Below are 20,335 nucleotides of genomic sequence, written 5' to 3' on the forward strand. Positions count from 1 at the left end.
AAAAGTAGTGAGATTTGGGATAACTTTTTGGATGCTATGTAACATTTCTAAATTGATGTCTCCATAGCGTTGATTTATTTATTAGTTTCGAAACACACTTTGAATTAGTTTATTTCAAGTTTGAGAACTTAAGTTATGACTATTTTAATAAAGTTTGTGCAAGTAGAATTTATAAACGAGATTATTATGGAAAATTACAAGTTTTGAGTTTTAATTCGTGTTCAAATCATATTGGGTTTGATTTTTAGGCTTAATTTTATTATATATCAGCCCAATACTGTAGATTTGTATCTATTAGGTTTTATATTTTTATGATTTATTTATTCTAAATTTTAGAATATTTTTAAATATTTTAAGTTGTTCAAGAGTTTTATATTTTTTTAGTCAATAAGAAAGCTTAGTTCTATTAGAACTACTTCTAGTTTAGATTAACTAGAATTTCATTATACTTACGAGCTTTATTTTGATATAATTAGCTAACTATATAAAAGTCTATTCATTATTCATTCAAGTGAGTCATGCTTCACTTTTGAGTTAATAAAATTCTTTGAGTTTTCTTTTAAAAAATTTCTCTTGAGTTTTTTTTTTTAAATTTAACAATCTTTTTAAATTGTGAAAATCATCTATAAATTTTTCCTTGCCAAAGATTCTTTCTACATTTGAAGAAGGTTGTGGATTATCTTATTTTCAATGCTCTTTTGGACTTCCACACATTATCTCTATCTTGATTTTTTTTCTATTTTTCTATTATGTTCTTGTTATTTTGAATCTAATCTTTATTTTTATTAAATTTCAGGTTTGGTTCGGTTCAAGTTTGGCATTCTCCTATTTTTTCTCATCAAGAAACATTCAAAAATAGGAGTTATTTCTCTTCTTTTTTTTTCTTGTGTTGAGTTCATCTTACATAAAATAATTTGCTTTTGGCTTAATTAATCATTCTAACATTATGGTTTGTGATTTTAATTTTAGATCTAGTTGGGGCCTTTCTTAAAGATCAAGAACGGTTTCTTTTGACTCAAGGAAATCTAATTTCATCATTCTTGGACTCTCTTCCGGTTGACCCTCTCTTCTTTTCAATTTAGGTTTCTTTTTCATTCAGTTTTAATCTATTACTATTTTTTTTTGCTTCTTTTGTTTAGATTTCAATTCAACAACTTTTTTTTCCTTTAAGAACAGATCAAAACATCATCAGTTGATTGGTTTTTCATTTTTCTGGGTTGGTCGAACCCCATTCTTCGCTTTTCCCTTGTTTCCATTTAGGTTCAGTACTTGATTTCTTAAATTTTTTTAACCGATTATATTTTCTTATTTGACAATTTTGTTTTGACTCAATTTTATCAAAAACAAGTTTGCTTCTCTGAGCCGACTTGGTTCTCAAGAAACCCTAATTTTCAATTTGGTTTCCTTGTTCTTAATATCTCTATTATTTTGTTTTATTTGCCGCCCTTATTTTACTTAGATTTAACTTGGCTATTTTGCATTTCAGGTTGTGACAAACTCGAAATTTTCTCATTCGTTTAGAGCCCTAGGCCAAATTCGCAATTTAGATAAATTTATGATCTTGTTTCACACATGTCTTTATCAATTTTTATATAAATTTTAAAATTTTCTAAATAAGTTTTACTAATTTTTCTGATTGATCGCCTTTTGTTAATGTCATTAACTGTTAGGTACAAAAATAGTGCAAAGTTTAGGTACCAAAATGAGACAAAAATATAAGTACCAAAAGTGGGGAAACAAGTATAATTCAAGGGCTAAATTGTGAATAAAACTTCTTAGTAAATTTTTATAATTTCAAAAAAAAATCATAGTTTACAGAATCTTAGACAAATGATTGTTCATATTCAAATAAACCAAGAAAATCATTTATCTAAATTCATTCCAGATATATATTTTATTAATTATTTTTTAAAAAATTAATTTTTTATTTTTGCTAATGTGATGTGTCTTAGGCTCTGTTTGTTTCACTAAAAATGGTTTTCAGAAAATGATTTCTGGAGAATGACTTACTTTTTTGAGAAGCTAATATTTTCTAGTGTTTAGATGAATCTGTGTCAAATATTTTCTATTGTTTGGCATATTTCCTAAAAATATTTTATAAAAGTTATTTTCAATGAAACAAACATACATTTGAGGTTTTATTATCTTTTCATTGTTTAATTGAGTTTATTTCATAAAGCTTATTTATATTTTAATTAATCATATTTTAGTTGTAACTAATCTCAATTTACATAATTAAGCTTAATTGTTAATTTCGTACAGTAGGGAATATAAATTTATAGATATAAGTTTATGTTTAATTAAGTTGAAAGTGGTAAATATTTGTTTTGAATATTATTTTCATGAGTAAGTTGAAAAATGATTTAATTTGATAAAAATTGAAGTAAAGACAAAATTGTAAATTTTGTAAATTTTTGAATTCTAAGGTTTTGAGTAGTGAAATCTGAAACATAGATGTAGTAACTAAGTTATATGATTATGAAATATGAAAATTTGGAAAGTTGAGCATAAAATAGTAAAGTTTGAAACTATAGTGGTTAAATTGTAAAGATTTCAAAACTTGAATTTTAGGACTAATTTATGTTATTTGAGAATTTAAAATTCTAAAAAATAGAATATGAAAGTTTAACTATTCAAAAATCAATTACTAATTTTTAGAAATTTTGACAATTTTAATTGTAAGGACTAAATTATAAAATCGGGAAATTTTAAAAAAGGGACTATTTAGCAAAATTTTACAAAATGAGGATTAGGGTTGAACTGTAGAATAAGAAAATCTATTTTTGAGGAATTAAATTATAGAATAGTAAAAATTTGGATTTTAGGGACTAAATCGTAAAAAAATATAAAATTAGAATATAATGAACTATTTTCTTCGATAGTGAAGAGAGCTTCCCCTTTTTTTCTTTGAAAGCTTTCCATTTTTGTTTCTTTGACAGTGAAAACTGTTAATAAAGTCTTATCAGTTTGGAAAATTTCTTACAAAAAAAAATTGGTAAGATATTTTCCTTAAAAAAGTCTTGATTTTACCCTTTTTTGGAGAATGATTTTCTTTGGTAATTCATTTTCCACAAAACAAACACTGTAAAATAATGAAAATGTTTTACGGAAAATATTTTACATGCAAACAAAAGGACCCCTAATTGACTTTTTTTTTTCATTTTTTTGTTTAAGGCTTCTTTTGACTTATTTTTTCTTTATGATAAATGCCAAAAGTAACATGTTTTAGCCTCATTCTTAATGTGTTTTTAGATGATTATTCAATTTAAAATGGTGAATTTTATGTTCATAATCCTTTAAATTCATATTTCTATACTTAGGAGAGCCTTTGAGAGCAAAAAGAGCAAAAAAGAGCGAAAACTGGAAAATTGAAGCAGATTTCAGGAGCCACATGGAAAGGACACATGGCCGTGTGAGCTATATAGGTTGCCACATGACAATGTGCCAAACCATGTGGAAATTGCAAACTGCACTTTGAAAACGTAGAAAAACACAATTTTTAAATTTTTCGGGTATTCTAAGACCTATATATGACAAAGATAAGAAGATAGGAGTAAGCTTCAGGGAATATTGAAGAAAACAACTTAGAAAACACCATTGAAGCCGACTCTGAAGCATATTTCCATCAAGATTGAAGATCTCCTTTTGATTTCTTTCAAGTTTATTATGGGTTTTCTTATTTCTTGTGGTTATACTGTCTTTGAGATATTTTTATTTGCGATTATGAATTAATTTTCTAAATACCTAGGGAGATGAACCCTAGGATGGATTCTGTTATTTGATTTCTATTTTTACGCAATAAATACTTGGATCTTGTTCTCAATTATGTGTGCTTAATTCTTAGTTTAAAATTTCTAGACTATTGATTCGTGTTTGATGTGTTTAAATTAGAGGAGGAATAAACCCTGTTTAAGAGTAGATCTAACATAATTGAGTGGAGTTGCATGCAATCCTAAAAATAGGAAAACATAAATCTATCGAATCAGAGTCAAATCTAATAGGGGATTAATAGATCGAGTTAATGAGATAATAAGAGTTTTAATTAGAAAGAAATTTTAATTAATCAATCTAGAGTTAGTTGCTCTGAGTCTTGAAGAGAGATGTTAGCATAATTTAGGAATTTCTACGGATCAAGATACTAAGTGAAGAAATTGCGTAATTTAGATTGATAATGACAGATGAAATCTAGGTGGATTCTTTCCTAGGTATTTTTTCGCTTATTGGTTTTTTACTCAATTATTTTTTGATTTGTTCTTTGTCGTGTTCTTTAGTTACTTTAATTAATTAATTTTAGTTTTAATCAATCACTCTAATTTATCGATTAAATAATAGAAAGACGGTAGTTACTAGTACTTTTAGTCTTCATGGGAACGATATCTGTGCTCACCATAGTTATACTATTAATTGATAGGTGCACTTGCCTTTGTCGAGTTTTTAGTTGGTTTACGACTACAATCAAGTTTTTGGCATCATTGTCGGGGATAAAATATTAGGAAAACTTTATTTCTATTAATATAGCTATTTTTTTATTTTTTTAATATTTTTATATAATTTTTACATTCTAATTTTTCGTTTGTTTGATTCTGACAGGTTCTTTTGGTTTATGACTAGAGGAAACCCATCGAAACTATAAATTTTTTATAGTGAAGTTGAAAAGGCTGCTCGTAGAAATCGTAGAAAGATTAGAGAAGTACGGTAAAATCAACATAATATACTAGACAATCAAGAGGAAAAGGATATTATTGTGGAGATGGGTGATAATCAAAATAATCAGCAGCTTCTTGCATGTAACACCCTGATTAATTTAAGTTTATTTTTGTAGAATTTGACACAAATATGTCTTCAGTGGATAAATGTTTTGGGTGTGTGTATGAGGTCTTGGGTTCAAGTCTCACTTTTGCAAATTTTGTAGTTTTTTTTAATCCTAGCCTTATCCTTGGTAGGTTGGGTTATATTTTATCTTTAGTAACTTATATCAGAATGAGTCTGTTGGTTCGAGTGGTAAGGGGTTGTTGTATTGAAGGTCTTGTGTTTGAATCCCGGTGTGAGTGTGGGGGATATTTTTTACCTCGGTTGGTTGAGAGAGTTTGGATGGGATTGGAAGTCCACTCTGAGTAAGTGGGTAGTTGAGATTGAGATGTTATTGGGGAGTTGGGATTTATCTAATTTGGTTTTTATTTTTATTTTGTTTTCTTTAATTTTTCTCTTTTCTCTCTCCTCAAGAAATCAAACTTGAGTTTTTCCCTTTCTCTGCTTTTTTTTGTCAATTGAAAAATTCTTTTCCCTTGCTCTCTGCTTTCTATCACAATTTTATTATTCAATCTCAGTATTTCAGTTCTTCGGTGTTCTTGTGTATTTTGGTAAGTGGTGATAGAATATTTTTGCTCGGGTTAGGGGCAAAATTTCCTTTAAATTCGTTTCGAAAGATGTTTTTTCTATGGGTATTGAATTTGTGTTTTTGGCAGTAAAGATCGGGAGATGTGGGGTTCTTCTCTTGGGGAATCGTAGTCAAAGTCGTTCGAAAAATCAGGTAAGCGTTGAACACTCGAATTTCACAGTTGTCAATTTTGCTAGTTCGGTTTAACTGTGAGTTTAGACTAATTTTGGAAGATTTGTTGTATCGATTTAAGGTGCTAGTTTGCTCGGGAGTGATTTCGCATCAAAATCGTACGAGGTGTGTACTCTTAATGAGAAAAACTGAGTTTCGTCGAAAGCCGAAACTGCTGTCTATCAATGCCACACGGGCGTGTGCCTGACCATGTGGTTGGCTGTGTGTGAGACATAACTGTGTGTTTGACGAAGGCGTGGCCATGCGCAAGGCACGGTCGTCTGACGGTGTGAGTGTGGTCATGTGGGCCACACGGGCTAGGCCAGTTTAGGTGTAGGCCCACATGGGCATGCCACATGGGCATGTGGGTTTTGGGCCAGGCAGTGTGGGCCACACGAGCAAGGCCAATCTAGGCGTGTGGGCCCACACGGGCAAGCCACATGGACATATGGGACCATAATTTTAAAATTTTCCTAAGGGTCGCACGGGTCATTCCGATCGACTGTGGGCCTATCGTAGGGTTGGTAAGGGCTAAACAAACCCTAAATTATGTGATGTGATAGTCTGCTTTGAGTAGGATCGATATGTATGTCTGGCTATTCTGTTTAAATATATATTATTTATCTCTATATGGGCATGTTAAGCATGACAGTTCTGTATTTGTATTCTATATTATGATTGGGGTGGGTTTGTATATGTGGAGGAAGTAATCTGTACGAAAACTATTTGCCTATACTCTTGCAGCTTGACTGCATATTTATCTGTCATGTGTTGCATCGACATTATATGGTGTGTAGGGATGGGTGGGTGTTTTTAGCCCCACATGGTGTGATGGGGTGGTCGGAGATGGTGTGTAGAGGATGGAGGTAAGATTCTGCTTATCTGATTCTGTTATCTGCATCTGTCATGAACTTAGGTCTAAACCTGTATCTAACTGTATATGAGATTTTTGTATATACTACATATCTATTTCTATTGGGTTACACACTAAGTTTACGAAAACTCACATCTCTTTGTTGTTCTGTACAGGTAATCCACAGACTTAGGCAGATCGGTGCGACGAAGTCTCACGGTGACCACGAGCTCGTGAACTGTTTTAAATATGCTTTTTATTTAAATTAAAGATTATTTTCTGGGAGTTTTGTAAATATTGGACTCTTTAGACTGTTTGATTTTTTTTGCGTTTTGGATGTGTTTTGACTCTTTTGTTGTTGCGTTTGACTAGAATCACGGTTTTACGAAAACAAAGGTTTTCTGAAAAAAGAACTGGATTTACAAAGTATAACAGTTTTTAAGACTTCCGCTGTAAATTATGTTTTGGAAAATGAATTAAGTAATTAAAACTTCCAGTGATAGCTATATAAACGAATATGGGATTCAAAACTTGAATGATTTATTGAACAACTATACGAAGTTTTATCGAAGTAACACTGATTTTAAAACCCTCATTTGTACCACTCCCTGATTCGACCATAACGTTTAGGCCATGTTTGGGGTGTCACATTTAGTGGTATCAGAGTCAGGTTGCAAAACTCGGGCTGTGAATTTTGGGTTCCAAAATTATAGTTTAAAAGGGACTGGTTTTGAAATAATTTGGGTAATTTTGAGTAAGTATGTGGTACACCGAGTCTACAGCGCCGATCCTGTAAGTATTTCTGAACTCAGATAGAATTTTCTATAGTTAGTACTTTCTGAAACTGTACTGAGTTAGTTAGAGACTGAAACCTCTGAAATATTTCTGAGCTTCTGATAATTTAAGCATAAGATACCTACTAATAAAGACTGGAGCTGATGCATAAAATTTTATAATGTAGACAAATTTGAAATATACGATGAGCACTCGTGGAACTCGTGGTCGTGGTATTCATAGGCGCGGTAGAGGTTGTAGGGGGCTCGAGCTAAGTCTTCCTCTCTAGGCATAATGTCAAATTTAGATACGAGTGAGACATTGGTTTCACCTACTACTAAGACTGGATCTCAAAGCCGTTCATATGGGGACGACGCTCTGTCTCAGGCCATGTTGAGAGTGTTGGAGAGGGTCAATGAACCCCATTTTGGATCTAGGGGTCGTGGGTCGGTAGCTGAACAACTTTGGTCCAATAGAGCTAAGTTGTTTAAGGATATCACATTTAGTGGAGTCGCCCCTACTATGGCCAAGTATTGGTTGGAGGCCACCGAAAGGATTATGAACGGCATCGATTGTACTCCTGAGCAGAAATTGAAATGTGCAGTTTCTTTGCTTCGCGATAAGGCATATCAGTGATAGTTGTCGGTTTAAGAGGGTACCCAACCGGATCGTTTGAGCTGGGATTATTTTAAGACTACTTTCCAGGGGAAGCATGTGGGCGCGAGCTATGTTGATGCCCGTAGGCATGAGTTTATGAATCTCACACAAGGTGATAAATCTATGGCCGAGTATGAGGCCGAGTTTCTGAGATTGAACCACTATGCTCGAGGCATGGTGGCATCTGAGTACGGGAAATGTGTCCGTTTTGAAGACGGTTTAAGAGACAGTTTGAGGGTTCTAATTGCTCAACAGAGGGAGTGAGAGTTTACAGTTCTTGTGTATAAGGTGAAGAGCACCGAGGAGGTTAAGCGCGTGGAGCACTAAAATAGAAAGCGCGTGGAGAACTAGAATAGAGACCGAGAGAGAGGCAAGAATAAGAGGGCTCTAAAAACATCCTATAAATCAGGTTCGATGACTGGACCGGGTATAGGGTGTTAAAGATACTCGTTGTTGCAAGTGGATTAAATGCACTAGTTTTCACATCCCTAATAGCCCTATTCATATCTCCAACAACCACAACAGTTGGAAATGAATTAAGGGGTATAAATACAAGCTTCCAAAGATCCTACAACAATAAGAGAGAATATTCAAGCTTAAAAATCAATCAAACAACCTTTATTCTAAAATTTTCCATACTTTTCTATCATACACTTGTGAGCTTCATTGTTATCCTATCAGCTCAAGTGTTCTTCTTTGTAATTGAGCTTAATTTGCAAAGCATTGATCTTGTAAGGATTATTTATTTGTTTTCTTTTTTGTATCTTTTTTAGAGGGTTTGTGTCTTATAGCTATGTTATGTGGTTAAAACTTGGCATCATAGTTTTGTGATAGAATGATTTTAACTTGGCATGTTTTGGAGGTGCCTTTGAATGGCATTTTGTTAGAACTATTAGGTTAATTGAATTGGTATGTTTATATATGATTGAAATATGTTTAAATCTATTGAATGTATGTACAAATAGAGTAGATTGTTGGGCAAGTTTTGGACTTAAAATGGTTTGTTTTAGGGACAAATTATGGAGCACACGACCTAGGACATAGGCTATCACACGGCTGTGTGACACACATGGCCTGGTTACACGGTCGTGTGTCACTATTTATTTCAGGTATACTTATCACACGGTCTGCGACACGACCGTGTGTATCAAGTTAGTGAGTCACATGGTCTGGCACACAGTCTACGACACAACTGTGTGTATCAAGTCAGTAAACTACATGATATGGCACATGGTCTACGACACGGCCGTGTGTATCAAGTCAGAGAGTTACACGGCCTACGACAAGGTCGTGTGATCTAAGTCAGTGAGTTACACGGTTTAAGACACAAGCTAGGACATGGTCATGTGTCTCATTGTTCGAACACTACACGATCTGGGCTATGTCACATGACCTGGCCACACGGCCGTGTGAACCCTACTTTCTAAATTTTCAATTTTTCCTTAGATTTTTTGAATTATTTCAAACTAGTCTCGTTTTGATCCCGAAATATTTTTAGGGCCTCGAAAATTTAATTTAAGGCCTAAATGTTTATGTTTGTTGGATTTGTATGAGGTTTAAATAATTAATATTGAATAGCATTATTAAACTATTTAAATGTTAATTGTTCTAATTTTTACGGTAATGCTCTGTAACCCTAGACCGGCGACGGAAACGGGTTAGGGGTGTTATATTAGGTCGACCTTTTTTAGCCACTGCTAGAACTATTATTGATATGGGTACTGGTGAACTTGTGCTTGTGTAGGTGATGAAAAGATTACTCTTCAAGCACATGATTTTGTGAGAGTCCCTAGAGAATCCTTAGATTTTCTGAATTATTTCAAATTAGTCCCGTTTTGATCTCAAACTATTTTAAGGGCCTCGAAAATTTAATTTAAGGCCCAAATATGTATGTTTGTTGGATTTGTATGAGGTTTAAATAATTAATGTTGAATAGCATTATTAAATTGTTTAGATGTTAATTGTTCTAATTTTTACGGTAATGCTCCATAACCCTAGACTTGCAACGGAAACTGGTTAGGGGTGTTACATTAGGTCGACCCTTTTAGCCACTGCTAGAATTGTTATTGATATAGGTACTGGTGAACTTGTGCTTCGTGTAGGTGATAAAAATATTACTCTTCAAGCACGTGATTTTGTGAGAGTCCCTAGTCAGTGAGATGATACTAATTGTTCTGTTAATGTTAGTAATCGTGTAACTCAATGTTCTTTGTAGGAAATCCATCATGAAAACATGTTGGAGCCATATTTTATTCAAAGTGATAAAATTCGAGGGACAAGTGAATAGCGAATGGTATAGCTCGACGAACTAGTGAATGGCGAATGAAAGTTTATGAGAAACCGAGAAAGAAAAAGGAAGTAACAAAGCAACACCATGATGTGCATGTAAAGAGAATGAACCAATTCAAAGTTAGGACAAAGTGCTGTTAGACAAATCGGATCCACAAATTTTTCCTTCAGAGTTTAAGTCAAGAAGGTCCAACCCATGTGTGGTAAAAACTTTATTTCCATACAGTACAAGTGAGGTAACACATCAAGAAGGTAAACAATACTTGTCTCAAACCTTATTTTGGTGGTAAAACTAATATCGAGAGAGAGGAGCCTCGGCTCCAAGATTCGCCTTACTTGTGAGCTTAAAAAGGAAAGCCGAGCTTAGACTCTAAATAAGCGCTTCTCAATAGGCAACCCGAGTGTTTTTGTGTAATTTACTTATTTTACTTTCTGAAAAAATTGAAAAAAGAAAAAAAATTCATTGATTATCATTTTTTTAATTTGAAAAAATAACTTTTGAAAAAAAAATTGAAAAAAAACCTAAAAAAATTAGTACATTTATTTTTATTACCTTAAAAATTTTGAAAAAAAATTAAAAATTGAAAAAAAAAAGAAAAGAAGAAAGAAAAAAATTTGAAATTAAAAAAAAAACTGGTTCACATGGTCTGGGTGATTCACACGGGCGTGTCTTAAGCTGTGTGCATACTGGAGCTAAAATTTTCAATTTTAATTTGACCCACACTAGCACAGAGAGTTACACGACATGGGCACACAGCCGTATGGGACACACGGTCTGAACACACTGCCATGTGGTAGACTGTGTAGCTCACACGAGCTCGCACACGGGCATGGGAGAAGCAAAGAAGCATCGCATACGGCCTGGCACATGAACATGTCCTAGGCCATGTGGTCACTAGGCTTATTTTCTCTATTTTTGAATCACACACGGTCTGAGTGATTCCACACGGCCATGTGGCTCACATGGCCTGGTAAATGGCCATGTCTTTTTTTTTCCTTTTTAAATCTATTTTTTTTTCTTTTCTTAATTTATTCTTTTATTTCATTCATACCCCAATCATATTGATTTTATTTAGTTTTATATTTTATTTATTTATATTTCTATTTCTATTTTTTTGTTTTTGTTTTTATTTTTATTTATGTTTTTCTGTTTTTCTTCTTTGTTTTTGTTTTTGCTTTTGTTTTTATTTTTATTTTATTATGCATTTTGTCGGTTGTTTTTCTATTTTGTTATCTCTTTATCTTCTTATTCATTTTTGTCTATTTTTTATTAGGTTGCTTGAAAACATGCACTTCATTCAGAATCACTCACTATTCTGATTTTCAATATTCCGATGAATTCATCCAAACGGTTTCAGTTTCCTTCCTCTCTTATGATATTATGCTTCTTATATGGTTATATTTGATTGTACATTGAGAATAATGTACATCTTAAGTGTGGGGAGATTGTTTGTATATTTGTGATAAAATCTCTAAATTTTTTGTTGTGTTTAAGTAATTTTCTCATACCCTCTATTAAAGTGAATTCCTTTTAATTTGGAGTTTTTATTGATTTTTTTTTGAAATAATTTGTGGGTGTTTAGGCATTGATTGATTTATACTCACGAGAGAGTCAAGCACGATAAGTTATTTTTCAGAAATTTTTATTTTAGGTTGTCTCCCTGAATTGAAGTATTATTTTGAATTTTTGAATTTGCAAGTTTGGTATCAAAACCATAATTTTTTGTGAGCTTTTAGCCTATAAAGCATATATTTTTCGTGCTCATTTTATTTTTCGTTGTTAGTATGTCGATTTGATTTGTTGATCTAGAACTTGCTTCGATTATGCATGTCGAGACGATATTATTGATTTGATATACTGAGATGATAGAGGCGCTTAGGATTTAACCCACTTAACCTGTAAAAAGTTTACCTATTGAATTAACCCTTAGTAAACCACGTTGATCCTAACACATTTTTTTCTAACCCGTTAGTGTTAACCCATAACTCATATCTATATTATAAAATTATCATTTGTATTAAGTCTCTTTTTATCAAGATTTGATTTGATTAGTTGCCTAACCATGTTTCATTATTTGAATTGTTGAATTTTATTTTATTTTTTAAAAAATCAATCAAAAGAAGAAAATATATATATCAAAAAAAAAAATTTTGATTGCGCTTGAATAATTAGTTTCATATTCTGTTGAAAATTCATTTGTGAGTATTCTTACTAATATAGTTTCTTTTAATTCAACAATTGAATTTTTTTCTAGTTTGGTAATTTGTCAACTCGATCTCGATTGTAACCAACTCTTCTGGCCTTTTCTATACCCTTAACCTAAGCCCCATTACAACCTTCTAAAGACCTCTTGATTGGTTGGCATTTCTCGTTTGACTGTTGAATGCACAATATTTGAACCTTAAACACTTTGAGTGCTTGAGTGAATCTTAGTGAGGATGTCAAATCTTGTTGATTTTGAATTTAAGGTAATTATTTAGAGAAGGGAGACCTACGTTTTTGTGCTTTAAAAAATTAGGCTTGGATTGCTTGAATCTTTAGTTTCCTTTTGATTGAATTTCCACTGCATGATTATTTGCGAATTATCTTGAAACATTATTGATGAAAATGACAAATTGAGAAAAGTTAATTTGAATGTGGATTGAGGATTATGCTTGAGGACAAATAGACGCTTAAGTGAGGGGATATTTGATAAATGTCAAAAGTAACATGTTTTAGCATCATTCTTAATGTGTTTTTGGATGATTATTCGATTTAAAATGGTTAATTTTATACTCCTAATCCTTTAAATTCGTGTTTCTATAATTAAGAGAGCATTTGGGAGAAAAAGGAGCGAAAAACATGTGGAAATCGAAGCAAGTTTCAGGAGCCACACGAGTTGATCCACTCCATAAGGGCTGGACAGACGGTTGTGTGATACACACGGGCTGCCACACGGCCATATTCCAGACTATGTGGAAATCACAAACTGCACTCCAGAAACACGTACAAGCGCAATTTTTTTAGGTTTTTCGGGTATTTTAGGACTTATATATGACAAAGATAAGAAGATGGGAGTAAGTCGTCAGAGAATATTGAAGAAAACAACTCGAAAAACACCATTGAAGCCGATTTTGAAGCAGATTTCCATCAAGATTGAAGATCTCCTTTTGATTTCTTTTGAAGTTTATTATGGGTTTTCTTATTTCTTATGGTTATACTGTCTTTGAGATGTTTTATTTTCGATTATGAACTAATTTTCTAAATACCCAGGGAGATGAACCCTAAGATGGATTTTGTTATTTGATTTCTATTTTTACGCAATAAATAATTGGATCTTATTCTGAATTATGTGTACTTAATTCATATTTTAATATTTCTAGACTATTGACCCTTGTTTGATGTGCTTAAATCAGAGGAGGAATATACCCTGTTTAAGAGTAGATCTAACATAATTGAGTAGAGTTGCATGCAATCCTTGAAATAAGACAATATAAATCTACCGAATTAGAGTTAAATCTAATAGGGGATCCATAGATCGAGTTAATGCGATAATAGGGGTTTTAATTAAAAAGAAATTGCAATAGAGGTTTTAGGGATACATAGTCAGTTGCTTTAGTCTTGAAGAGTGATATTAGCATAATTTAGAGATTTTTACGGATCAAGATATTAAGTGAAGAAATTACATAATTTAGATTAATAATGACAGATGTAGTCTAAGTGGATTCTTTCCTGAGTATTGTTTCGCTTCTTGGTTGTTACTCGATTATTTTTCGATTTGTTCTTTGTTGTATTCTCTAGTTACTTTAATTAGTTAATTTTAATTTTTAATCAATCACTTCGATTTATCGATTTAATTAGAAAGACGATAATTACTAATACTTTTAGTCTTTGTGAGAATAATATTTGTGTTCATCGTAACTATACCATTAATTAATAGGTACACTTAACTTTATCAAATTTTTAATTGGTTTACTATTGTAATCACTTGATCACTAATCTTTAATCGAATAACTGTTTTCCCGTATAATTTTAGCAAAAGCTCTAAACGCTAGTACGAACAAGTATTAGCAGGAGACAATTATTTTAATAAACATAAACTTCAATTATAAGGAATTATGAAAAATTCAACAATTCAGTTTCCGGAAACAAAATCAACCAAATCTAAACTCCCAGCCAAAACGTTACATGAAAATTTCGAAACCTAGGGGAGAAGGAATTTGAATCTGTTGCTGCTTCAATCAGAAAGAGAGCCTTTCTAACGGCATCTGCAAATTGAAGGTGACAAGAGACCCTGCATAATACCACAAGAACCAAAAACAAAAACGAAAACAAAAGTTAAATATTGGGAACTCCTCCAAAGCAAGTTTGGGAACTACATACATGGTCAAAACTCAAAACAGTCACGGTGGACGAATCAAACCAATACTCCCCATATAACATTTTAACGATTCTAGCTGCGACACGATAAAAGAATGTTTAAAAGGGTTCCTCTGGATGTGTTTTTGCAGGAAAGAAACAAGTAGAATGCAACAAAATTAAGGCTCCGATGGAATCTGTAACCTTTTTTGCTGCAAGATAATGTGCATGGTACAAGTTCAACTATACATGTACATGGTTTTGGCATCTCGCCAAGCTACTGCAACCACCAGCACTAAGATAAAACTTAGAAAGAGCATACGACTAACATGAAACTCAAACCAAGTTATACATAAGCTTAGAAGCCGATCTAATAAAGTTTAACTCCGCAATCTTTTTCTTTGACTACTGTCCTCAGGATTTCCCTGCAAGTCACGAGAAGAAGAACATATAAGACAAAAACAACAAGATATATATTTATAGAACTCAGCCTGCCACGACATCCTCTCAGCATTCCCAAAAGCAAGGGAATAAGAATGTTAAAAACATGTCTATAATTGCAGGAAACAAGAACCACTACATGCACTTATAATCTTGATGTATAACTCAAAATTCTGTATTCCTGAATACGAACAAGCCAGAGATGAACTTGTCTCCCCTTCATACAACCGACTGAACTCTCACAATTTAATGCTAAAACATATAAAACAGAAGTTTTCCGTCCATGTTCACATCTAAATATTATCAGAATTCAATTCCAGAACAATTTTGCTCTCCAAACATTAACACACAAATTGCTTTTCAGACTGAATGGAATTGAATAAGATGATGAAATAACATGAATGGTCTATTAAAGATAATATTGGAATGGCAATGCAATCTGGAGGCAAAATTAAAAATACATACCCCATCATACCGTACAAAATCTTCAGGGGGAACCACACTAGACTCTGACCTGCATTTAGCATGCACTATGGGACCTAACTGCGATCTATCAATGCCTTCAACTGACCCATTGGGTGCATTCATGTAGACAGCCCCCCTATACATCCACTCCTCTGTTTCATCACTATAAAAATCATCGAAGGGTTCACCACATAATGCACATAAGTTCTGATCTTCATCAGCAGGAACTGCCAATTCTTCATCATCTTTCTTTTCTACAATGTCCTCAGTGGGTAAAAACCCAGGAACTGCATCAGTTCCCAGAGCTTCCGCACCACTAAGCCACATACTAGCACTTACAAACCACTTCCGAGAAGGTTTCTGCTTACGGTTCTTAGACATCCGGTTTCTTGTCACATGCCAATCCATATGAGTACTATGCTCCTCTTGGAACTTGAACCGAAGGCCACATGTTGTGCACTGCCTTGGAAGATCAGCATATAAAGCACTTATAGCAGACTCATGTCGCACCTTGAGGAGGTCTGCATCAAACTCAAGTCCCACAGAATCCTACAAAATAGATTGCTTCATTGTGATACAATCTTATTGGACAGGAAATACAAATAAATATAACTACAGAAGAACATCATCGAGATAAGTACCTGTATTGGAGTTGGTTTTGTCAATGAAATCAAACCTTGAGCCATGAGGGAACTAATCAAACCAGTGAATGGACCGCCCTGCGGTTGGTTAGGGAGCAATGGACCAGCATTTTGGGCGGCAGGCATCATTTGAGATGCCGGACGAGGACCAGGGGGGAGAGGTGGCATGGCTCCCCCCTGCAAATGCAATGAGCCAGTAGGCATATTTGGGATTGATAAAGGAGGTTGTGCAACAGGTACTAGATTAGATGGGACCATACTGATGCTGGCACCATGCATTTGGGGAGAGTAGCCATGATTCATGGATGGTGCCAATAAGCGTGGTGGTAAAGGTCCTGTTGCGGATGAAAGAAAACTATCTCGAGCCTCATGAGGGGGAAAGTGTGGCTGCAAAGATCCATGCAACGAATTTCGCTGTTGCAATGCAGGGCGTTGTCCAGGCAATTGTGGCACTGTTTTCAAACTTTGCTCCTTGCTTTCAAAATTATCAAATTGTTCAGGCATATATGGATGTTTGTTTTGACCCTGATTCATGGCAGCATTGATAGGATTCAAAGAATCAAAGTGACTCCTACCATGCTGCTGCAGTGAATAGTTAGTGTGCGCATTTGGCGGCTGAGATTTATGAACATTTACTGGAGGCCATGCCCCAGCAGTCAAAGGTAACATGGCCGGTTGAGTTACAACAGTAACAGTGTCAAGGCTAGAAGAACCAGATCTTGGAACAAGGGCTGGAGGCCTAACAAATTGTGAACCACCCTCAGGCAATTTCTCAATAAGAGGGACATTTTTGTCACCACCTAACGAGGATATACCACTAGCTGCAAAGGGCATCCAGAAATCCCTTCCTCTTCCTTTGGCATGAAGCTGGTGTGATGACTGGGAAAAAGGATATGAGTTACTCCAAGCATCCTGAGGATAACGCGGACGTTGAATCTGATTTAATCCATGACCAGACTGCAGAAAACATAGTGAAATGGAAAAGTCAACCAACTATACAAGTTTTAAATACATAAGATAGATGCCACAACTCTAGAACTTAATAAAGAAAACAGTGTCCTGAAATCCAGAATGGACTGGACAACAGAGAAATAAAAAGCATAGAAATTTGAACAGGCTGCAGCAGTACACAAAACCTCATGATTTATAAGATTTTATTGTTGAATCAACTACAAAAACTTAAGTTAGGGGTTGGGTCTAGCAAATATCAACAGTGATGGAAACTAGAAACATCCACCAGTCTACATAAGTAGAAAAAAGGGGGGGAAGAAGCAAACTTCTCCTAGTACAAATATAACTTGAGTTGAACTAATACTAAAGAGGATGCTTGAACAACAAAGGGAACAGATAAAAGTTGAACTAGCATACACTCAGTGAAGGGACTGCATCTTCAGGAATTGTTGAAGATTCATCAAGGGCCAGCTGAGTTTGATTAGAGCGACTGCTCCTATTAGATTCTAATCCAGCAGGCCTTGCTCCAATGCTTCCAAAAGTGGCAACAGATGACACTGAAAATTCATTGCTCCTTCGGTCTGCTAATGTCGGGCTCATATCTTCCCAATCAAACTCTTCCTCTTCAGTATTCTGCCATGATCTTGGAGTCACCTTATTGCCCATGCCATTTACATCCAGCCGCTCAACTTGTACAGGCTTGCTGTTAGACATTCCTTGTCCTCTATCATTACCATATGCATCTATTAAAGCCCTGAGTGTTTGACGCTCATTTCCATTACTAAGCTTGTATGAATTTAAAGAACCTTCAGAACAATTACGGTAATCGCCATAAAAGTGCTTCCTTGGCCACTCCCTTGTTTCCTCATCTCTGATGGTTCCTCTTCCGCGTCCAAAATCAAAGACAGGAGGACGAGATGGAGAGGCTACCTCCGCAAACCTTCTAGGAGAATCATCTGATGGAAGATCATCAACTTCTGATGATAAAAGTCTATCAGATCCAATCCTTGATGGTGAGAAGGGTCTTGAAACTCTGGAAGCTGAAGAAAGTTGTGATTTATTAGCCCCAATTGCAAGAGAAGTACAGCCAACATTTCCAGTTGAGCTCAATCTTTGCACACCAACGTGTGAGGATGGAACCTCAGTGTGATCAGAATCAAATTCATCATATGCAATTGTATGTTTTTGACCATACAATTTTTGACCAGCAGACATGCCTCTTACATGCTGCGTATTCTGCAATGATAGAAAACATTTCACAATTCAGATGCCATTCTGAACAAAGCAGGCATGAATACATACATGCATGCATACATGACAAATAGATGTTTTAAAAAGATTTCTCAACATGTTTATCAGTCAGGGAAGCTAAAATCCTAATCACTAGCAAGAAAGCATGCAGTTCATGTCAAACATTCTAAAGAAAATTTAACAAGAAAAAGAAGCACAAGGCTCAACACAAAGTTGGAATGGAAAAGGAAGGGGAACGGAAAAGGAAAGTTTTTTAGTCACCAAAAACATTCAAGTACAGCGTAAACGACATAAACCTTCCCCACTGTATTCCCAAAAAATCAGAATAATAAGTTAATAATCTGGTTGTACCAGTAGAGTTTGGTTTTCTATTTGCAAGTTTCTTAAAGTAATTTCACTTGATGCAAGCCCATGTTTAGCTCTGATCTCATAATGATGCTCCAAGTAATTTCAACAAATAACTTAACCGAAAGAAATCCTAATATATCAATTGTCATTAACATTCTGGCAACTCTACCCCTCAATCCAGCCTATCCCTGGTGATCAAAATCCAATTCAGCTTGTAACTGTCCTTCAGTACCAAAAGCAATTCTGTCCAGAAGGATCTATAACTGCTAGCAACATCTGATTCAAATAAATTCTCAAAAGAACATGATTTGCAGTGATATCCTAAATAGTGAATGTGCATAAGACTACAGAACAGAGCATATATTCCGATAAAATAGAGGATGTGAAGGACAGAGTTTTCCATTAGAAAGCTTACACTATCTGCACCTGACTGTTGTTCAAACTGCCGCAAGTACTTAGGATTAACATGTATGCCATGTGTTGGACGAGGTGATTCAGAAGACTGCAAGGAAGTTACTCCAGAAGATTGTTGGTTCCCCGTTTGAGAAAACTGCAGTTGCATCTCGATTTTATGTAGTACGGAAGGCGGAAAAACTGTTGACCATGTGCCAAATAGATGTCGCATTGCAGGATGCAAGTTAGGATTAACTTGCCTGTATGCCTCACAAAATACCTAAGAATGAAAAATAAAATAAGATAATTTATATCAAGCTAATAGCAAAGAAAAGAACTTCATCAAAAAGGTTGGCAATGACTCACCTCTGGCAAACGGGAAGAGAAATACCTAACATATTCTCGGCCAATATTTTTTACAATGCTATCTAATAGATATAACGAAGGAAGTTTTTGCTCTACTGGAACCTGAAAGCAATAAATTTGAAATTAAATTTTTAAATGTTCAAATTACTTGGCAGGTGCAACGGAAAACCTAATTTTAACTAACCTCAATAATTCGTGCGCAAATAGCATCGGCAATGCCTTCGCCGTGCTCTCGCTGTTCACCGGCAATGATCGTGAGATCAGTAATTATGGGCTTCGAATTGAAAGTTAGTTCCGATAATACAACCTCGTAAAGCTGAACAATCTCCTCCGTAGTCGGCGTTGCCCCATCATCATCAGCAACACCACCGGAAACCCTGAGCTCATCTTCCCGTTGCTTCAATAGAGCCTTGAACCGTTCCGATATCGACGGTAGTTGCTTTTGGGCTAGTTCATTGGATATGGCCATGCTGCTATTGCTACTGTTGCTATTGGTTTAGGAAAAAGATGAAAATTTTCTAGGGTTTTCTCGGGAAAGTAGGATTTTCTCTGATTCCATACATGTATCAGAGAAAAAGTAGCCGAAACGGTAAAGGTATTAGGGCTTGCGGCCCATCGTGAATCGATGCTGATTAAATTAGGGTTTTTGTTGCCAGCATCGAACAATAAACAGATGCTGTTTTAGTGTGTTACAAATACGAGAGTCTGGTACTTTTCGTTTTCCCTTTTTTTCTTTATTTTTTTTCGCTGAGATGAGGGAAGATAATAATTATTAAAAAAAAAAAGGACTTCCTAGATTTGGTTTAATCCACGGTTGAAATAAAATGAAGTTTTTTATGGTAATATGGGGCCCACAAGATTCCCATTGACGTGGAGGCTTTTAAGAAGCTTAGATGCTCTGATTTCCCGTGAGCAGGGATACAGAGAATAATACTAAATCTAATGGTCAAGTAATTGTTGAAAGAATCCCACGGTTATTATCGCTTGAAAACTTTTCTTTTTAAAGTTTTTTACAGTTA

At 34.5% G+C, this 20,335-nt stretch overlaps 1 protein-coding gene across 3 annotated transcripts; it reads right to left on the minus strand.

The window, feature by feature from the left end:
• Positions 1 to 14,185: 14,185 nt before the first annotated feature.
• LOC107901935 (polyadenylation and cleavage factor homolog 4) lies at positions 14,186 to 20,110 on the minus strand. Of its 3 annotated transcripts, XM_016828120.2 has the most exons (7): positions 19,501 to 20,110; positions 19,317 to 19,418; positions 18,973 to 19,230; positions 17,376 to 18,194; positions 16,008 to 16,964; positions 15,367 to 15,915; positions 14,186 to 14,885 (listed from the first exon to the last, which is right to left on the minus strand). In XM_016828120.2, exons 1-7 carry the CDS (start codon positions 19,783 to 19,785, stop codon positions 14,841 to 14,843), a joined length of 3,015 nt encoding a protein of 1,004 aa, XP_016683609.2. In that variant the 5' UTR covers positions 19,786 to 20,110; the 3' UTR covers positions 14,186 to 14,840. The 3 variants fall into 3 exon arrangements, with proteins under 3 accessions (XP_016683609.2, XP_016683608.2, XP_016683610.2); XM_016828119.2 differs by having other exon boundaries at positions 14,186 to 15,915; XM_016828121.2 differs by lacking the exon at positions 19,501 to 20,110 and having other exon boundaries at positions 14,186 to 15,915; positions 18,984 to 19,230.
• Between the last annotated feature and the right edge of the window lie 225 nt (positions 20,111 to 20,335).

The sequence above is a fragment of the Gossypium hirsutum genome, chromosome D06, assembly GCF_007990345.1.
Source record: "Gossypium hirsutum isolate 1008001.06 chromosome D06, Gossypium_hirsutum_v2.1, whole genome shotgun sequence".
NCBI classification, from domain to species: Eukaryota; Viridiplantae; Streptophyta; class Magnoliopsida; order Malvales; family Malvaceae; genus Gossypium; species Gossypium hirsutum.